The sequence below is a fragment of the Lates calcarifer genome, linkage group LG20 (genome assembly GCF_001640805.2).
Source record: "Lates calcarifer isolate ASB-BC8 linkage group LG20, TLL_Latcal_v3, whole genome shotgun sequence".
Lineage (NCBI taxonomy): Eukaryota > Metazoa > Chordata > Actinopteri > Centropomidae > Lates > Lates calcarifer.
This window is the reverse complement of record NC_066852.1, coordinates 11,807,048-11,829,211: the sequence shown is the minus strand read 5'-3', so window position 1 is coordinate 11,829,211 and position 22,164 is coordinate 11,807,048. Positions and strand designations below refer to the sequence as shown.

The 22,164-nt window shown below is 40.8% G+C and overlaps 1 protein-coding gene across 4 annotated transcripts in view; it reads left to right on the top strand.

Annotated features, from left to right (window-relative positions):
* The window catches only part of LOC108893426 (glutamate receptor 3), a 67,116-nt gene that overhangs the window by 29,129 nt on the left and 15,823 nt on the right, over window positions 1-22,164 (top strand). For all 4 annotated transcript variants that reach the window (XR_007815312.1, XM_018691440.2, XM_018691438.2 and 1 more), the window contains exons 4-12: window positions 683-870; window positions 10,362-10,415; window positions 10,676-10,837; window positions 11,232-11,399; window positions 11,915-12,019; window positions 14,365-14,472; window positions 16,495-16,701; window positions 18,017-18,390; window positions 20,947-21,145. Coding sequence is in view for 3 of the 4 variants with exons in the window: in XM_018691440.2 (XP_018546956.1) it covers window positions 683-870; window positions 10,362-10,415; window positions 10,676-10,837; window positions 11,232-11,399; window positions 11,915-12,019; window positions 14,365-14,472; window positions 16,495-16,701; window positions 18,017-18,390; window positions 20,947-21,145 (1,565 nt within the window). In the remaining variant the exon portion in view is untranslated. The remainder of the gene's footprint in view (window positions 1-682; window positions 871-10,361; window positions 10,416-10,675; window positions 10,838-11,231; window positions 11,400-11,914; window positions 12,020-14,364; window positions 14,473-16,494; window positions 16,702-18,016; window positions 18,391-20,946; window positions 21,146-22,164) is intronic.

The window sequence follows — 22,164 nt, the reverse complement described above, 5'->3', positions numbered from 1 at the left end:
TTTATAGATACCACAGCTTTAACTTAATCTTTTGTGGGTGTGTCAGCCTCTCTGTGGACTGTTGCTCCATCTTGTCCTGACTCCTGAGTCTGCTGTGTCTCATACGGTTCCCCTAAACTTTTGTCAGGCTTCTCTTATATTAAGCAGCAACAATTTTGTATCCGACAGCAGTAATATATACAAAAATATCTATTTTAAATGCATGAATTGCAAAAATATGGGGCTCATGTTTAATTCATGTGCATTAGGAAAAAAGAGGACCACTGTAGTAACTGTTCATATCTCATTGTCTGTCTTTGAATAAATAGATACAGGTCAGACCTGTTTTATTCTGAAAACACTTGATATGTTCCATGTCACTTGGTGCAATACCTTGTTTACCTTCTGTCAGTGTTTTTTGTCTCCATTTATTTTGGATAAGCACTCTAAGTAGACTATAAGCTGCAGCATTTCTGCAGGTAATTCTTACAAGAGGATTTTATTGTTCAGATAAACATTTCAACAATGCATCATGGGTTTGTTAATAGTTGTAATAAAGAGCTTTTCAGACATTGAAGACGTTGCTATAACCGCTGTTGAAAGCCAGCATACCCTCGCAGTTCGTCTTTTCTTATCTGCTGCCGTGCTCTGAAATCCAAAAAGACGGTTAAGTGACGGAGCTCTTCTCCCTCTGCTCCTCCAGGTTTCACAATCCTCCAGGCCATTATGGAGTCGGCTGTAGCCAATAACTGGCAGGTGACAGCTCGCTCGGTGGGGAACATCGTGGACCCCACAGAGTACAGACGCATCATCGAAGAGATGGACCGCCGGCAGGAGAAACGCTTCCTCATTGACTGTGAGGTGGACAGGATCAACTCCATACTGGAGCAGGTACAGAGCCAACACACGCTGCTTTGCTTGAGAAAAATAACACACTGGAAACAAAACTTCTTTCCTTAAATACCTTTATTCAGACTCCCTGCATGTTTCATTGTTTCTGAAGGAATAAACACTGTCGACTCCTCGCTTTTTGCCTTGAACACCATCTCCATTTACACACTTAGTGAAATAAGGCACTCTCCTGGCTTGCTCTGCTCTCCACCTTTCATCTGTTTTTTGTTATTACCCTAAGCACTTGGAGTGCATCATGATTGCCTCAGATCTCAGCATTCTTATTTAGAGACCCTGTTAAAACAAGCGAGACGGGTACATTCAATTAAGGCTTGTTATTTGTTGTTTTTTGTGCGCACATTGTTTGAGGTCACCTGGGCTTAATTCATGTGGAGGAATTAAACAGCCTCCTCATCCTTGTTTCCTAGGTGATTGTCAGCTAGCAGTTTTCCCACGAGTCTTGATTCACATTCAGTGTTTGCTAATGTGTGCCGCTCTAGGTGGCTGCACTATAGAAAATACTTTATCATCAAAAATGCATTAAGTGAAGCTTAACTGGGACTTTGCTTGCTTTCTTGTAAGATTTTATTATCATTCATTTGGAGGATTAGAAAGTGTGTAGCACATGTGGTCACATTTAGTCACATGCAAATGAATCATGTTTACTGTTTCACAAACAAGTGATCTATTACATTTCTTTCAAGTAAATGGATGGACTTTTATTTCATAATGTCCACTGACTAACCCTAATCCTGACTTAATCCTGACCTTACTTCCAACCTGATAATGAAGTGAGCAATAACAATAGACATCTATAAACCGCTTCCATAGCCTACAGATGACTTGAAACTGAGTAGCCATTTTAGTGACACATCACAGTCACCTCGTAGGAAGTTAAAAGAGGTGTGTTCACACTAGACTGGATAAATACAAGGCTACAAGTGTTCTTCCCTTAAACCAATCTATGTTCACGTTTTCTTGACATGCAACGTCATACAGCCATACAAATAATTACTGTCCTGCCTTAGGAGGAAAGTTGAAGTGGCGTGACATTGTTATACTGCTTGGAAAGAGGTCAGGGTGATGGATGGATGAACACACCGAGTGTGTGAGTTTGATGCTGGAGCAACATTTCATTTCTTTCAACCGTGAACCCAATCTTTTCCCTAACCTTAACTGAGTAGTCTCTGGGGGCCGATCTCTGTTTATTCTGACACAAGAGGTAAATAACAAAATTCTCGGATCAGTTGTGATCATGTAACTTGAGCCCCTACATAAAGTAAATGACACAGGAATATGTTAGTGTGCTACACAATAAATAGAATGTCAGGTAACTATTCACACAGATTGTGTAATTATAATACTACATATTACTGCTGTATAATTGACTCTGAGTGAGTCAGTGGGTCAGGTTTTTTAATGACTGACCTTGTTTAGGTATCAGCACTTGTTGGCTAAAGACATATGACCAACTTGACAGCTCAAAGTTGAATTTCCTTTCAGTTTGGTTTATTGCAGCCATTGTACACAGCTGCACAACAGAGTAATGTGTCACAAAAACTGTTAAGCCCACAATTACAGTATAATCTGTTTTCTGTGTGTGTGTATGTGTGTGTGTGAGCTCATATGAACCATTAATCCCGAGCACATCTTAACCTTCTGTTCTTCGCTGGGATATTTGTGGGTAAAGGCTTCTGCCCTCTACATAATGATCTTCATTACTGCCGGCCTTACGAGTTTTCCCTGACCTTCACTGCGGATCTGTCTTCATTTCCTCCGACGCGGCGGGATATTTTCGGTGACAGCACAGAACATTTTCATTAATTACGAGAAGTTTGCTTTTCTCTGCCCTTCACGTTGATACTGAGGGTTTCTTCAAGTGTTCTCAAATTGCCAGCATATTAGATTCCCGTTATTCAATCAGATATCTGTGGTCACTCTGTGTCACGTCAGGCCGATCCGATCGTAATCTCTTTACTGTGGCGCGTTAATGTGACTGGTGGCCTTGTAGGCGGCATCTGTCAGGAAAGTGTCTCTCCAGATGCTTGAGAGTGGCAAGACGTGGCAGCGTCTCTAGAGGACGACTCCTTATACGAGCTGTGACATCAACACTTGCTTTAATGTAATATCAGCTCCCAGCGTAAGTAGGACACACTGTCCCATAACAGCAACAACAATGAGCCTACTATAAATAGCCTACCCTCCTAGCCTGAGGGAAGATCTCTCACAAAGGCAGTAGTGAGCAAACACAACGAGATCACTCAGGCAACAAGGAAGCAAAAATTCTGGACATGATTTATTTTTTAATCAGTGTTTAGAATTAACACATAAATAGACCATAATCATCAAAGAATAAGTGCATTCAGGCTATTATGTCTGCTCAGTGTATTATTAATGAATTCATACGCAGACATCTATCATTAGATTTGTGCTAATTACTTTTGTTATCAGAGTAGTTTCAGTTGTAACAGGCTTTATTTGTTGATAAATGTGCTGTGGGATTTTTTTCCTCCCCTGCTGGCTCTCTCACCACCTTTAAAAATATCAGTCTGCTCATCCCTTCAGTAAAGTAAAGACGGAGCGATAAACACCTCTAAGGCTTCTCATCAATAATAGAGGCACGGTGGATTTATAATCGCTGCCAGAGAGGACCCGTCACCTCCAGCCTCCTCCTGCTTGGTGGACAGACAGAGAGAGAGAGAGAGAGAGAAAAAAAAAGAGAGAGATTGGAAAGGCAGAGAGAACTTGTGGGAATTGAGCCATGTAGTGTGAGTCTCCCTGTCTAGTGTTGTGGAGGGAAATAGGAGAAGTGCTGAACACCCAGAGGTGCACTGGAATTCCACACCCACTGAGCAGGATAGTAAAACAAGACGCTGTAATGGGATTATTCAGATTACATCTGTGTGGATGTTATTTAATCTTTTATGCAAATTGTAGTTTTGTCTGTTGCTTAGCGTGGGTGTTGGTTTTAATGGCATGACAAAAAATGTTTTCTGTAGCATAGATAATTTCTTTGGTTTGAGCTGTTGATTTCTAGCAGCTTTAGTGTTTATCATGTTCACTGTCTTTATTTAGCCTCTTAGCATGCAAACATTTGTTATTTAGCACTAAACACAACACACAGCTGAGGCTGAAGCACTGGGCAAATTGAAAATTTGACCTGCTGGTGGCACTAGAGGAAATGTCAGAGGATCTCCAAATTCAAAATTCGAAACCATTAAGATTCAAGATTTACCATTATGTGATCACAGTCTCTAATACCGAATACATTCAGAGATTGAATGGGGGACAGTTTTGCATCTACTGTATGTAAACACTTAAAGCTAACTTATGCTGTTTTTGGCCACAAGTAGCGCTGTGGAGCAATTTACTTTTTGGGTGGTGGTCATTGAAGGCTAAGAGCCTGAGGATGCATATACACATCATGAATACAGTCGGTGACTTGATGCACATATGTGCAGACTGCAGCAATTTGCATTTTGGTGAGAACTCTGAATTACCTTTGGTTGTTGCAAAGGAAATAGTGGAGTAGACACAATCACTATGAAGTCAACCTCTGGATTACTTTTATTGGATTTATAAACAACACAGTTAATAAGAGTTAATAATGAATAAGTTATATAACAGATGAAAATATTCATATTAGGGACCATATAAATATGATCAGGAGAGTGGACATCTCTTGGCCTTTTAGTTGTCATTTTCCTTGTTCTCTTAATTTCCCATGTATTCCTCAGTAGGTCATGGCCGGGTGAATACTCTGTATGAAACCTCATCTTAAATACAAAAAGTGCAAATGTGATACAGCAGCTTGTACTGCAATGCCCTACAAATAAACCAACACAACAGCAACAACAACAAGACAACTATCTGCGCTTAGACCTTCACTTGCTTTTTCTTGACATCAACTACAAAAAAAAAAAAACATGGCTTCTGAAAAAGAAAACACTGTAATAGAGGAAGTTTTTTGTACAGTCTTCTTTGTAGCCCGGACGTCCAAAGGAGACCCAAGAGAAGTCTGAGTTAAAAGCAACTCAAATACAAAACAACATCAAACACACACACAAGCAGGAGGGTTGGCAGCTGCAACAAAGATAGTAAGGACATTACAACTTCATACACATTTTTTATGTTGCTGAAATTGGCATTCAATAAGAAGACTGTGTGAAGTTTAGAAGTGTGTAGCTGCAAAGGCGCGAATCAGCCACTTATACTATCAGACTGCACACTGTCTCAGGAACTAGCCAAAAAAAAGACAATTCACTTGGTTGTATTATATCAAATTAATTCAATAAATGATGAGGATAATGTTTTTTCATATATTATTGCATATATTGTGTATAGAAGTTTCATCATGTGGCACAGCTACCGCAGCTTTGTGAGGAGGATTTGGTTTTATGTCGTCATTTGGAGCAGTGTTTGACTGATATACAGCCATGTCCCTCCCCCGCTATACTTTCTTTCTTTAATGGACTTCTTTTGACAGTTAAATCCTTCCTCACATTTTGCCTTGTTTCAAGCAGCATAACATAATTAGTTGACTGGTGAAACGGGACAGTTATCAACCTCATGATGCCCGTTCCAGTTCTGAAGCAGGCAGATGACAAATCACTGTAACAAAGAGAAGCCTCCATCAGCAGGAAGAGAGTCAAATCCTCTTGAAGGCACTTGGGCAGACATCCAGCTCTGCACAGGACTGTGGCTCCAGTCTGCTTAATTAGAGTCTATTCCCGCAGGAATATTTAGGCTGATCGTCCTGTAGCTCGGCCTGGCTCAGCCCAGCTTCAAACAGCACAGCACAGACCTGTTCATCCAGACAGGCGGGCAGCAGGAGCCCTGAGGATGGACAAATAAAGATAATTGAGACCTGAGACACTGCTCTCCCTCTTTCCCTCTCTGTCTGTGTCCAGGAGTTATAATTTGTCTCCACAGCACAGAACGATGGCTCCTTATTTCTGATTATATCCTCAACAAAGAGGTGAATACTAATGCGTAGTTGTAACAGGAGCCTTAGTGCTGGGTTTATTTGTCTGTTAGCGATGATTCATTGGATGGTAATACACTTGCGGGGGTTGGAAGATGATTTGCTGTGATTTATTTTTAACTGCAAAGTTTAAAACTCTGTCCATATTTGCAGGGGAGCATCCTGCTGATACACCAGTACCTCACTACTGGTTTAAAGGTTGGCCAGTAATTTAGAATTTTTGGCTTAAGTTTAAGGAGTAGATTGATATTTTTTGGAAATGTGCTTTTGGTTTTCTTGCCCAGAGTTAAATGAGAAGATGAATACTACTACAAGGTACAGCCTGGAGACAGTAAGCTTAGCCCTAGCATAAAAATGTGAAACAAGGTGGAAACTGCTAGCCTGGCTCTGTTCAAAGGCAAAAAAAATGGGTCAAAAATTGAAATGTAAAAACAAGAAGTGCTTCCAGGATATTATTGTGAGGATTGTACTCAGTGTAGCCTCCAGGAAGTCACAGCTTCTGGCCAAGAAATAGTCTGGCTCATAAAACTACAACTTCTTATTTTTATATTTTGGGTTTTCTACAGATTAAACAGACGCGGTTAGTAACATGTCAGTGACCTTAATGGTAGGTGTTTACAGTCATTATGCTAAGCTAAGCTAACTGTTTCCCAGCTGTTGCATATTTAATAGACGGATTGAGATGAGGAGTGGTATCGATCTACACATGTAAATCTTGGCAAGAAAGTGAATAAGTGTACTTCCCAAAAACTATACTTTTAAAGGCACCCAGTGAAGATTTATTGTAAACAAATGCAGCTATGTTTTCATTTAGTATTTCTCACCAATAGACATACTGTGTGTCCTCGATGCTGAAGAAACATGTTTCGAGTGCATTTAATTCTCTATGAAACATTTCCAAAGCTGATTTTTGAATATTTTAAAAACTGCATTGGTTACTCCCATGTCTATTAGCTTGCAGTATTCTTCCTTAATTTTTCTGTCTCATTGCTACGTTTCTTCTAACCCTAACCCCAACCCTAACCACTTGTGGTCAAAAACTCCACGGGGTACCTATAAGTTAAAATAATATTAACACCAGTTGTTATTTTCTCAATATATAAACACAATCACCAAATGTGATTCAGATTCAGCCTTCCTCTAAAACCCACAAGGCTTTGTACTGTTGCCAGATGAAAACATGAACTGTAGAGAACAGTTGACAGGGCACGGCATCATTTCCATTCAATGAGCATTAAATATTTAGGAGCTAGTCAAGCTACAGGTTCCTTCTCATAGGTCTTCTTTTCCCTGAGCTGTTTCAAGAGGCTGTTTTTTGAGAAATGGGTTTTGACTGAAAGGAAGATATGAGTCCTGTGACACTAAAAGTGTCTCTCAGTGACGGTAGTGCCTGACCTCCTCCGGCTTGCTGGTGGTTTCACATGCTCACAAAAAGCGATTATCCCAGGGGACCAAGAAACTGGAGCATCAGGATCCTAAAAATATTTGTTATGCCCAGATGCTTTTTTTTTTCAGAACAGCACTGCCAACAAAGGAAGCAGAAACCCCACAGCAAATCAAATGAAGTTATAAGAACATGTGCCGTGCTCACAGATTTCTTTGTGTACAGTAGCTGAGAACTTGAAATCTCATAACACACAGTTGAAATCTGTAGAGAGCTAATTCAAATTTTTGCTCACATTATTGATTTCACCTTAAATCATGACTGCTTCAAGTCACGTTTTGAGTTGTAATATCTTGTTGAAAACCTGATTTGGCCGTCCCTTGTGCGCTTGCTCAATATAAGACTAAAAGACTATAATCTGTTATCAGTATGGTAAATCTAATAATTCCATCATATATAAAAATTCTTGTATTGGGTTTAATGTTGTTGACATTTTAGAAACATTTATATTGAAAATACAGTCATTAAATGGGTAAATCCAATGTGATACTGTAAATATTGGTAATAATAATTTAGCAAAGCCAGATTAACAGCTGTGGACATCTTCACTCAGATCACTGCGGACGTTGCAACTTCTGTTGTGCTGCTGCACCAAGTCTGATCTAGTTGCATAAGGGCTGCATTACATATTATGAGTTTTTGATGTTTATATTTGACCACTGATTATATTTAATTTCATTTTATCTTCTCTAAAGATTTATTTTTTCATGTAAATTGTTTTATTCTATTTTTTAGTTACTAGTGTCCAACAAAGAAATGCAAAATAAATTATATTTTACTTGGCTTGATCATATTAGAAAATGGAAAATTAATTTTACTAATTCACCAACAGTCAATGCTACAGCTAAATTTGAATTTAAACTTAGAAAATAATTTGGTGGAAAGCTGAATATTCTGTGTTAGCGTTTCATAGTTTTATAGAGTTAATCATAGAATTAATTTATTTTACTCTGCTTTAATCTTAAAAGATTCTCACTGTCTCACTCAGCTTCTTCAGTTTTTAGTCTAAATGCAGAGAGATTCAACAACAAGAGCCACCTCCGAGAATCACCCCATCTTCTGATTTAGCAGCCAGATTTCCCAACTTTTGAGTAGTTGTCAGCCTCTGTGCTTGCTGCCAACTCGATGACTACCAATGCAGCTGTCAGGGGATTTTCTTCTTCTGTTTTTTTTCCACGAAAGTCAAAACATTTTCAAATATTTGACACAAAAGCCAAGTGGTAAATCTATCACCTTTTTTGTGCATGGGAGTAAATAAAATCAACAGTGAATCACCATGAGACAATATGAGTGTTTGAGTGCTGAAATGCAGTGGCTTTACATAAATTCTCTAATATATCATGACAGCAGAAGATTGTAGCATTTGATACTGTTCTGCAATTGAATAAAACACAAAACATATGTGTTTATGAACTGCCTTCACAGTGCTTTTCTTTCAATATAACTTTTACTCCTCCTGTTTCGCTCCAGTAGACAGCCAAATAAAATGGAAACACTCCCACATTATTTGTTTCCGTGTACCTCGTAGCAACAGTAAGCGATAAATGTTTACAGTTGGTTATTTTCTAACAGCTAAATGAGTTTCCACTCAGTAACAGCAGTTGAGGTGTCAGTTTTTGATGCTCATATAGAAGTGTGAAGTCTTGTGCTTTCTGCCTGAGTGTGCTGCTGACGAGCAGGAGTTGCAGCCAGTCACCCCAGGCACTGCAGCTTCATTAAGTGCTTGCTGTGTTGTTGCACTTGGGTCACTGCGGCTCCCTCTCACATGGATGAATAGCAAATGGAAAGCTTTTCAAGACAATTTGGAAGACAATGAGCAGAAAAGCTTCCAGGAATTTTTATTTATTTATTTTTTTTTGCTTATGAGGAAAACGCAGGACGTGGGGCTTTCAGAGATGTCGGCAGTGGTGCAAAATGTCGAACACAATGAAATCATTTTGCATTTCCAAGGAGGGTAATTGGATTTATTGTTGAAATTGCTCAAAGTGTATAAGCCGGTCAGAGGGCCAACCTTTGAGCATCAAGGACATTCTCTCTCTTTGGAGACAACTGCAAGACATTGAGGCAGATGTAAGCAGAGGGTTTTAAACTGCACAGGTGTGAATGAAAGCGCAGGTGTGAGAGGGAGACACTGAGATAATTTTGTGACAAGACCTAAAAGGAAAACGACTGTAAGAAATAAACCATGGGGATCCCTGTCCTTTTTCAGTCCTATTTTTTTTCTCGACTGTTTATGAAATCTCTTCGACATGATATCATTTTCACTGTGGACATTTAACATTTAGATGATTTCAGTGCCTGAGTATACTTATCAAAACTGTGGGCGAGTGTAGAAAGTGAAAAGACGGGGGAAAAAAAAAAAACAACTATCCACCCCCACAGTATCTTTTTGAAGCTCTGTACTCTGCAGTAGAGAATCAGAATCCAGGCAGATATGGAGAGAGAGAGCGAGAGTGAGTGCATGTGAGTGAACTACAGTGAAAGAGAGTGAAAGACAGAGTGAGAGAGGGAGAGGTTTGACTGGTGAAGAAGTTTAAAAGAAATCAGTGACTGCAGCTCTCTCTCTCTGTGTGTCTGGCGGCTCAGACAGGTGCTGTACAACGTTTTGGGTTTAATTAAGTCTCTTGTGCAACTGAGACAAGCGGAGCAGGGAGGAGGCAGACCGTAGAGCACAGGCAGCTGCAGAGGGAGAGAGAGAAAGAGAGAGAGAGAGAGGTTTGCCGGAGCCTTGACCTTATTTTACATGTTGAAGTTAATGGAAAGGAACAAGCACTGTCATCACAGTCGCGCCCCTCTCTGTGTGTGTCTCATACAAAAAACACACAAATATACAAATGTGCCCACACGCTCCCTCTTGCCCTTGTAAATGTAGCTTTAAAATGTCTCTCTCTTTTTTTCCTCCTTTCTTCCTACCAACTGCTCTCTCTCTCTCTCTATGTGTGTGTGTGTTTGTTATGAAATTGAAGGTCTTTTGTCATTTCTGAATCTCTGCCTCTCTAAATGTTCTCAGCGCATTCAGATGTATATGTGACTCACCGTGCGTCTCCCTCCCGCGACTTGTAGGTGGTGACCTCGGGAAAAAACAGCAGAGGATACCACTACATCCTCGCCAACCTGGTGAGAGCTCGCAACATGAAACAGTTCAACACACAACACAGTAAAAAGACTGCTCGGTGTGATGCAATGCAGAGCAAAGAAATGCAACACTCTCATCCATAAAGTCACTCAGTTCTCTCAATATCATGACACAAGTGAGCGCAGTAATTAAAACAAATAAGCTCATGATAGACAAGCTCAAGTAGTTTTTAAATATGGATTTCTTTGCTACTAATGATTCCTTTGCTCCACTACCAGCCAGTTCTGCTCTTTGCTCTCAGGGTTTTTCCAACATGAGCCTGGACAGGGTCTTTTCTGGTGGAGCCAACATCACAGGCTTCCAGATCATCAACCCAGACAGCCCCATCGTCCAGCAGTTCCTCCAGCGCTGGGAGCGCCTGGATGAAAGAGAATTTCCAGAGGCCAAAAACACTCCGCTGAAGGTCAGAGAGGCACAGTGCCGATGCTGCAATTACATTTTATTTAACATCTTCAAAGGTCCTCTTTCTCTCACCCCTTCTTCTGACAAGCTTTAAGGTAGTAACTGTGCTGAAACCAGAGAGAATATGTCAATCTGAATCTTTTCAATGAGACATTGCTAAAATAACTTGTCACCTGCTTGTCCTTGAATAGAGGCGGCTTTCATCCTTGGACAATTTTTATGTCAATCATAATGCGAAGCTTTTATTTTCTTGCTTTTTACATCAGTGGCACTGCTCTCCGTGTGTACCGAGTACTGCTGGGGAAGTAATAACCTTGTTGTGACTGCAGTACAGTGCTGGGCTGATGTCACTGGCGCGTCACTGTGGGTTTCTTTCTTGTGACCTTATGTCTCAGTATACATCAGCACTGACACACGATGCCATCCTCGTGATCGCGGAGGCCTTCCGGTACCTTCGGCGGCAGCGGGTGGACGTGTCACGCAGGGGGAGCGCGGGCGACTGCCTTGCCAACCCCGCTGTGCCCTGGAGCCAAGGCATCGACATAGAGAGAGCCCTCAAAATGGTAGGACTGAGGGCCCTTGCTGTCTCTGTGATATTATTCACCCTACGGTTGAATCTTTCCTTTTTCTCACTCTTTACTCTTTTTCTCCCTCAAAAGTTATTGATTTGACCTTTGTGGGATCCAACTACCATTATTAAATGTTTCAGTTTTTCTTCACCTTTCTTCTTTCTTCTTTCAATCTTAAAAGATCACTAAAGACAAGGCCACAGCTCTGCAAACTATGACAAATATAGTCATTTCTATCCATTATTGGCAAGACATGTGCACCTGATGCAGGAAATAGTGAAAGCAGTGTCTCCTTATCCCCTCAAAAATCTGTCCTTTGCCATATTTTTGCACAATTTTACTGACTTGTTCCCCCTCCACATTGATATGATTGGTCCAAAACCAGACCTCGTAATCCCCTTAATCATAATCATAGACTGGGAATATACAGACATGATGCTATTGGAATATGCATCAAACAAACAACACACCTGGGAAACCAAATTCATTCTCCTCTTGGTGCCTGGCAGGTCCAAGTACAAGGTATGACAGGAAACATCCAGTTCGACACGTTCGGCCGGCGATCTAATTACACAATCGATGTGTACGAGATGAAGTCAGTGGGCCCCAGGAGGGTAAGTGAGCACATAGCCTTGGAAATACCTGTCATAACTGAATTAATGTGTAATTAGTCTTTGCTAGATAAGCATATGAGATAGATATCAGTGCTGTATGTTAATAAATACAGGCAAGTTTCAAGCAGTTTTGTGTTTTGGAGTTTAATGTCGCTTGGCATGTAGGCAGTACATGATTCTGATTGGGACAGAAGCTGCCAGTAGCCCAGTCTTGCAAAGCCAGCCCAAATCATGTGAGCACACATTCCCCCTGAGATTTTAATCTGGAAAACATCCACTGAAAATCAGCTGAGCCCCGCAGATAGAAGCTGGGCCAATCTGCAAACTTTTGGGAGGTGGTAGTTTAGGCAATAATGTGGCTAAAAACTCAGAAGCATCATGAAAATATAAAGTGTACATACACAATGAGGCATCACTCTGCTTCTGCATGGCTTGTGTTGTTGCCTCACGTTTATTCAGAAACAGATTATAATCAACAATTTGGAATAACTTTTCTAGACGAGCTGCCAAGTGTTGCTAGATTAGAAATTTGATAAAACCACTGACGGCCCAGCGAGTGGTGCATTTGTCCAGTCTCCTGTCTAATATGTTTCATGCTGGTGCCTGAATAAAACACAGAACTGTCAGTCACTTGAAATGACATCAAGCAAAAGCCTACACAGCTCTGGCAGACAGCAGCAAGCAAAGTGGAGCTCGTGGGCTGGCTTTGCAAGATTATAAGTAGCTGATATTTTTGTATGTATGTATTTGATATTTAAATGTGACTTCAGTTTTCAGCGCTTTCTCGTGGAAATCCTCTGACAAAGGCATTGTCACAGTAAAACTCTCCATTAATACCCACTGTAATGATGCTGTGAGGTGGGTTAGCTGCTCTTGTCAAGCAGGTTTTACAGCTTCAATCCTAACAGCAGCAGTATCCCTACTTGTGGCTCTGTAGCATTAAAGTGCAACTGAAATTAAATTCCATTTTATTTTATGTTGTAGCATAGAAATGCATGCTGTAAATCTGTCTTCTTTTGAGAAACCAGTATGAAATCTGTATTTTATTATCTCTGTATTTATCTCTGGTAAGAATGTTTTATCTTACACTGTATTTGAATACACATTAGCTGTAGACACAGACAGAAAAGAGCTAAGAACTGGGAGCTGCCACACACATTAGCTTTCCACTGCAGTGTGTCCATACAAGCATGGACACGTGTCTTGTCCTGCTCCTTGGCTTTCTAAATAAGCCATCCAAAAATCCACTGGGGGACATAGCTTGTTAGCGTGATAGCTGTCGCACTTGTCAATGTCTGTTAGTTTAGATGCTGAATGATTAGATCCTTTATGTTCAATACCACCAACAAAACACTGCCTCTCCCTTTATTAGCTTGTAAGGCCCAGTTACTAGAACAAGTCTGTTCACAAACACATTTACACTTAGCTTGGAGGTTACAGCAGAAATGATTACTTCTCTAATTTCAGTTTGACTTTAATGCATGGGCGTATCTATACTCAGGGTCTCATTGCGCCCTCTGCTCTGCTTTAGTTGGGCTGTGTATGACTGAGCAGACCAAAAGGCAAAAACAACACCACCTCATAACACATGCACAGACCCACGGTGCCGGTGCCACGGCTTGGCTGGCTCCCTGACCCTGAACTCTTGACAGGGTCTCCACCAAAGCTGGCACCAAAAGGAAGTGGCCCCATACTGTCCACATAGTTCAGCTCACGAGGCAGCATACATGACAACGGCCCTTAAATCCAAACTCAGTGTGAGACAATCTGCTGAGACAACAGAGTGAGTACTGTACGTTATGGCTACCAGGATTGGGAAGACATCGATTTCTTCTTGGCTGAATACATCAGAGTGTGGCAGAAATAAACATAATGCAGCTACTGGAATCATCTCAGGTTCAGCAGACACAGGCCAGTGTTTGTTTTTGTGTTAGATTATACTGCGTGTGCTATGTGTTGTATTAATAGAACAGCAGAACAACCTACTGCACGGGCTCGATAAGGCACATTTAGACTATTAGGTTTGTCTTACTGGTATTAATTCTATCAGTCTTCAAATGCTCCATTGGTGCTGCTTTCCCGTTATATAAGAGAACATTTGCTGAGCCAGGAATAGATTACTCCTACTCTGCTGAAGTGTAGCTCAGGTGAAGTGAGAAGCACCACTACAAGCTTTTTATAAAATCGTACAGCAGGCAAAACCAACACTGTCTCCTACTGTACAGATAGAGCCGACCAACTCACATGTACTTGGGAGGCTTTACTGTAAAAAAATATATATATATAAATAAATAAAATCTCTTTTTGCTTCTTGTAATAACTGTGAACCTCTGTGTCATTTTCAGATCGGCTACTGGAATGAGTACGAAAAATTTGTATATATAATGGATCAACAGGTCACCAACGAGTCCTCTTCTGTGGAAAACCGAACAATTGTGGTCACTACTATTATGGTACACTCTCAAGCAGGTTTTAAGTGTTTCACCTTAAGATTTCTGCCACTCAAGGTCAAGGTGTCCATTGTTGCAATCTGTCCTGGGAGGGTAGAATTATTTTATTTTCAGTTGCTTTCCATCCACTCACTACATGTTGAAACAGTCGATTCACAAAGAGTGTTTCAACTGTATCCGTGTGGGTGCCAAAGCATTTTGGTTTTTTTATATTACAGTGGGCTGTTGTAGTAGTGACATCACAATAACGGCTTTGGTAATGATAACTATAGAGATAGACACCATCGTATTCACATTCAGTGCATACGTAAGTAAAAATGTTTCCCTCTCATTAAGTAAAAAGTCAGTGACGCTGAGGACAAGCACTCTAATCAGCTGTGTCTCACCAGAGACGTGAAATGATCTGCACACAGGAAGGACATAAGCAACCAAAGGCTGCAACCTTTGGCTGTTTATCCCTTTTAAAATTCAAAATTTCTTCAAGTTACCCCAAAAGTTTGGCATCGAATTGTAATGTGAGATTTCTATAAAAAAAAAACAGTGCTCCCAGTATATCAGGCCCAGGTTTAGACACAGTGCTAGTCAGACTAGTTTCAGACAGTAGTCACAGGTTAGTAATCATCAGCCATTTTAAATGTAACATAAGGTGCGCCTTATCTTACATTTAAAACCATGGCCTCTCGCTCCTTCTGACTTTGCCTATTATGTTTTCATCTTAGGCAAATTCAGAATGTAATAGTCATACATTCTCATTTCAGTGTCTAGAAACTCATTATCCTCATGACCAAGAAGGAAATATAACGATAGTCAGAGTGAGGGAAGGAAAACCAGAAGTCTTGTGTCATTGCATTGTTTTCTCACTGCCAGGCATGCTTTTGATTTGAACAAAGACAGCTGTTATTTTAGATGCATCACAGTCATCTCATTAACTTCATCTTGGTTTTCTTATGTTCCACAACTTTAAAGAAAATGCCATATTTAATGAAAGGTCACTCTATTATTGTAGGGTGAGAATCTTTCATTTTGTTGTTTATTACATTGTACATGACTGCAGAATGGAAGAGAAGGTAAAGAAGGACTAGTTCAAACACAACAAAGGAGTAAAAAGTGTCAGATACTGTAAAAAGCATCATGAAACAGTATCCTCTGAAGATGACTTCTATTGTCAGTCAAATAACCTCTGAAAAACATGTACTTGCCCTATGACAAAACAAATCACTGTTGTTAAATATCACAAGATGACAGCAGTTCATCTAAAGGAAGTTTAATGGCAAACATGTTTTAAATGTTGGAGGAATTACATGATATGATATTGAAATCCAAGGCAGAGATGATGTGAATTAGTCACAATCAAGAAAACAAGCAGATTATTTTATTGTCATGAAAGAACAAATGAAAAGCAAATTGAATCGGTAAGACATTTTATTTGGCCACTACCTTCCTAATGTGGCTCAAACATTCTTTGCACTTAATGTTTGTTAGAGGAATGGATTAATCTCCATGTGTTTGATGTCTTTAATCTCCCTGTTGTCACTGACGCTTACTTTATGAACTGGAAAAGTGCTCCATTCAGCTTGTCCTACCTCCTTGTGCCATGCTGATGCAAAGCACATGCAACTCCCCCACAACCCCCCAATCACCCATTTCCAGAGATTTAGATTTTTGGACAAGGATAGCATGAGGGAGCGCCCCGACGTCCTGCTTTCGCCTCCTCTTATATGTGTTATTTGCTTCGCTCCTCCCGCTGGCCCAGTTGGCCTCTTTTACTCCTGCAGCGGCCCGCTTTTTTAGTCTGTCAAGTCCCTCCAGTAACGTGCCTGTAACCGATGCTACGTAGATGTGTTTAACCTCTGTTCTGTTTGTCTTTTCATGTGGCCCCCCTGCCCCCATGTTTGTTGTCATCCCCTGCATGTGTTGCATGCCACAGTACCAATCAAGGCCCATGGCCCATGAGGTCTGGCCACTGTGCATGTGTGCTTTGTTTTTTTCTTTTACTATGAACTCAAAATTCTGTCTAATTAACAGGAAGCTCCGTATGTGATGTACAAGAAAAACTATATGCAGATGGATGGGAATGACAGATATGAAGGCTACTGTGTCGATTTAGCTTCTGAAATTGCAAAACATGTGGGGATAAAATATAAGCTGTCAATAGTGCCGGATGGGAAGTACGGAGCCAGAGATCCAGAGACCAAGACGTGGAACGGGATGGTGGGTGAACTGGTTTATGGGGTAAGTGTCAGTCTGTCTGTGTTGCATCTAAGGGGAAGGGGGTTAACTGCTGAGCTTTCATTAATTCCTGCAATTTAACCCTCAGATTTGTTCAGATTATTGTAAAGCAGAGTAAACGTTTTGAAGCACCCTCAGCATTTGAACAGGAGAGAGGTTTTACCAAACTTCCTCAGTCCATTTTCAGAACCAAACCAAATCTATGGTAAATATTGCCACGTAAAATACACATTTTTATCTTTAAAGCACACAGAAAAAGGAAGTCGATATCTGGTTGAAGTGGACTGAAGTTTTGGAAAACACTTCTTCAACTGTAAAATCACCTTGACTGGTTTTATCATGCGCCTCGTGGCTCACCCGCACTTGAACTGGCTTTAACAAGATGATTTGCATCTTTTATGAGACCTCAACTGCTGAATGAATAATGTTAGAAACTCTCACACGGCAGACTGGAATCCACACGAATCTGCATGCAAACAGCGTTACGGTACAGATTTCTCAGTTTAACACCTGTGGTTTCTGCAGTCGTGACTACGCCAGTATAAATAGCTTAGATGGACAGAGATGACCCCCTGTAGTTACTGAAGTGGCCATGACAAGCCCTCAGCTATATTCCTGCATCAGCAGTGAATTTTTATTGCCATTTAATTAGCCATTCAGATGTAAATGAGGTCATACAAGAATAAATAATGGGCGGCTGCAGTGGATGGAGACCCCTCCTTACTTTATCTAAGATATGAATCATCTGGGTGAAACATCTCTGTGATTTTAAGTCAAGAGTGTGGCCCAGTTACAATGCCGCTCTCACTGCAAAGCATTTGTCACCACAGCGAGATACTAATTGACGAGGCTGTCAGGCGTTGCAGGGGGATCTGATGGAGGTGAATTTAAACAGGCCGATTCAAATTTCATGGACTCCTTACATAATCTCCTCCACCTCTGTCTTCCAACCCTCCCCTTGATTCATGGAGGAGATTTTGGATCGAGACAAAGACATTAGCCAACACAAATGCTGAGTGACTCATTTTCAAATGGCAGATTTGCACTCGCGCTGGCATTATCACAGGTCTGTTACTCAGTATATTCTAGGCTGCTGAATTTCACCACGTCCAATCTCTTTATTTCATGAATTCACTTTAAAGCTGGGTGCCTGGCCATGTATATGTGATTATAAGACAGTGTGACTTATAAAGAAACGTGCTTTGACTTCAGGTTTATCAATATTTCCTTTATTAAGTCAATATTTAACACTTTGGTTGCTTATTTATCATTTCCTCTGCAAGACTAACTCCCAGTGTGCCTGTTCCCATTTTCACAGAGAGCTGACATAGCTGTGGCTCCTCTAACTATAACGTTGGTACGGGAAGAAGTGATAGACTTCTCTAAGCCCTTCATGAGCTTGGGCATCTCCATTATGATTAAGAAGCCTCAAAAGTCCAAGCCTGGGGTGTTTTCCTTCCTGGACCCACTGGCCTATGAGATTTGGATGTGTATAGTTTTTGCCTATATCGGCGTGAGTGTGGTGCTCTTCCTGGTGAGCCGTTTCAGCCCGTATGAGTGGCATCTGGACGAGAACGATGAGGCCAAAGACCCTCAGAGCCCCCCAGACCCTCCAAACGACTTTGGGATTTTTAATAGCCTGTGGTTCTCCTTGGGCGCCTTCATGCAGCAAGGATGCGATATCTCACCAAGGTTGGTTGTTGTGTTCATCCCCCACCACCTCTCAGCTGTCCTCGTCATCTCTCTGCATTTTATAGTCCCATGCATACATCTCCATCCTGCCATGGTGCATATAGGTTATTTTGAGCTTTGGCAATGCTGGCTGTCCACCCAACCTCATGCTTCACTTCACTGCACTTTCCTCCCATAAAACACCTCACTCTACTGTACATCCATTTGTTTCCAAGCTGCATGCTGGCAGTGATGCTTTGCATCCACAAAATAACTTATATCCACCATGCTGAGGGCTGTAAAATGCACAGGGGTCATCACATCTCACTCAAAGTTAGCTGCTTGAAATCCTCATGACTCTTGGAGGGCTACCGTGTTTTTGCTGCATGTCCCATTTTACGCTCATCAACTTGGTGCATATAATTTATTTTGTGTGGAGAAACCATCAACAGCACCGTGACAGCACCATCCAGTCATCCCCTCTGTTCACTCATCCATCCACCTCCTTTACTCATCACTGTTGTGGTGTCCCTGACCTCTTCTTCAAGGATGACATCCTTTCTTCTGCAAATTTTGATGTTTGCAGAGAAGCTGGTTGAAGACCAATGAGAAAAAAATTCAAGCAGAATTTTTCACAGATTTGAATGTGATATTAAATGGAGTGATTAGTGATGTGCTGGGAAAATGTAGCTTTTTGATGATGAAACACTTTGTTCAGGTTGGGTTTTTTTTGTTGTTGTTTTTTCTTTTTTTACAGAAACACAAGAAAAATCAACTCTAGTATGAACAAAAACTTTAATCCACTTAAGTCCTAAATGTGAAGATTAATGACTTCATCTAATTTCCTCAGTTACAGAGAGGTGATTGCTGCATTTGACAGTTATAGATTTGACGCTGCAGGCTAAAACATAAGCTCAGCTTCCCAGGCCTTTAGTTGAGTTGAGTTAAGTTGTGGGTCTACAGTAAATCAGTGAAAAGAATCAATTAAGCAGTAAATGGGGGATCTTACTCTGGCACCAAAGTACATGCGGTCTTTGAATGGAAACTGCTGGTTCTGTATTTTTTTGCTATACAGTACTGTATAGCCTAACATAGATGTGGAACAGTTTCCAGGTCGTTGTAATCACCGGAAGAGGAAGTGTATTCTCTGATTTCCACACCTTAATCACACCTTCTGTAATCTCTAGTGCTTTTTTTGTGGCTACAACTTTGCCTCTGGCTCAACCATCTCAAGTGTTTTTAAACTGACCTTAATGAGACCTTTTAGATAATTATTCCAATTATTGCAGCCATTTACAGATAAGACTGTAACCCAATCTGCCTAGAAAAACAGTCTCTCTGAAACATGAAGTAACAACATGCTAGATTTTGATATTGAATGCAACTCTGACATGACAGACAGAGCATTTAGAACCTGAAAATGCCACATGGATTGCATAAATACTTAAACAGGCTCTGAAAACAATATGTTAGGAGAAATCCAGAGCAGTAAATATGAAATGCAGCGATGCAGTGCAAATGGATCCTCGTTTGAAATGAGAAATGCGAGTTAATCTGAGAGCAGCACATTCAGCGGAGTGTGTATGTGATGGTGGAAGTTTAAAGACGGCACCAGAGAGAATAGTCAAATTTAAAAATATGAACCTGGGGTTGAACTGTGAGGCACAGAGTCGAAGCCGGAGCCTTTACGCTGATGTGAAAACTGTGAAGAATTGGTTAAGGACCAGTGAGCAGGATGGGAGTATCTGTGTGACGGAGCGGTTTGGCTCATCACACCCTGACTTCAATAACAGACATGAGTCTCGAGGCACTTTAACTTCAGAGTTGTTGTATTCTCTGTGGTCTAAATTTGTAGTGGAGAGTGGTACATTTTACAATAGAATAACTAGATCAAACACTAACAAAGGCCTGCAGTCAACATCAAACGCTGGCTGCAGCTGAGGCCACAAGTAGATAAACTGACTACCTGGCACAAGAAAATGCTTACAGTTACTTGGCAACGGTAAGTTGAAGATCAGGACCTGGTTTATTTCACCAAAGACAAGAAATATACACATTATAGCAGTACTGTGCCGTCCCTGGAATTAACCCAAGTAATCTTGGACAGATTCTGGGGCTTCACAGGTCTGGCATGAGTCCGCAGGCTGCTGGAGTTAGAGCTGCTGTTGGGCTGAGCATTTTTGGCTATGTGGGATGGTTGCTCACCTAAATTATGTGGTCACAGTTATATTGAGTTAATGAGGCTTATTATTACTTTTGAAGATTAAATCAGCTGTAAAAGTTTCTATATTGAGTTAATGATACTTCACTTCAATTAATTTATGCAAATATACACTATTATGGAGCACCAGGGACATGAGGATAATATTGTGGTACTCATCATTTGATAGGTTACCTGGACCGTTGATCTAAAACTGTACAATTTCTCAAATGAAGGAAAGAAGGCTTGTCAAACCTGTGAGCTGCTGATGTGTCAAACACTTTGGAGACACAGTGGAAAATGACCCTGCTTCCCCTCCTTACATAGATTTGAGCACACTGCTCTCACGTCTCTCTGCTTTTACCCCCTCCCCTCAGGTCGCTTTCCGGCCGCATCGTCGGAGGAGTGTGGTGGTTCTTCACCCTCATCATCATCTCCTCCTACACGGCCAACCTGGCCGCCTTCCTCACAGTGGAGAGGATGGTGTCCCCGATCGAGAGCGCAGAGGACCTGGCTAAGCAGACGGAGATCGCCTATGGGACGTTAGACTCAGGCTCCACTAAGGAGTTCTTCAGGGTGAGTGTCTCAACTGGCTGTCATCCATGCTGTCGCTGCACTGTGTGACGAGAGCTGCTCTAACAGTAGTTAACGTTGGCCAAAAGCACAGAGTGGAATAAGTCTCTGGAGCTTTCCTGTGGGTTTTGATTTATTACCTGCCAGGTAATAAATCGAATGAATAATCAATAATAGAATGTCTAGAATTCTATTTTTTTTTTTTCCCTGATGCAGCACTTCCAAAGTACTAATACTACAACTGCACTTGATTAATTCAGCACATCATAAAACAGTGGTACACAGTGTTTTATAAAAAAAAAAGGCATTAAGTATTACTGAGGGAGCTTAAAGAAAATTGCATGTATTTGTTTGGTTAAGTGATTTAAAAGATGTTGCTTTGGGATGGATAGTAAAGATCAGCTCATATTTTGTCTCAGAGCAGAACATCACAACATTAAGTTCTCTTTATCAAAACCAAAAGTTTTTTGTGTTTTTTCTGGCTGTACACTTTTTGGCAAAAAGGAACAATTCAGCTATTCAACAGGGACAGTAATGATCCCTCGTCAAACCATCTGTATAGTCATAAACCAAAATGATTATCCTCACGGCAGCTCCACTAACGTAGATTAATTTCTATCTCCACTACAGAAAAGCAGTGCCAAAGTGAGGCTGCAAATACTCAGGGTCACACAGCATAAACATCTCATAATAAAATCCAGATAAAGCTGCAGCCTTTAAAACACTAGTAATTCAACATCTATCAGTGTTGGCCATTCAGAAAAGCAGGTGACAGATTGTGTAAGCCTGTATATCTTTAATGAGGTAATCATTTTGACTCTCACGTATCAATTTTTGAAATTCTGCATCAAATTGTGAAGCTGTAGTTCTGTCCTGGTCACTGAATCGCAGCCCACATAAAGAATGAAGCAAAAGGAAATGACAGTTCACTCTGATAATCAGGCCTGTTCTGTATGTGTTTGAAACTTTAAGGGGGGAAAAATTTCAAGAAGAACTACAAGATGTCATTATAATTCCAATTT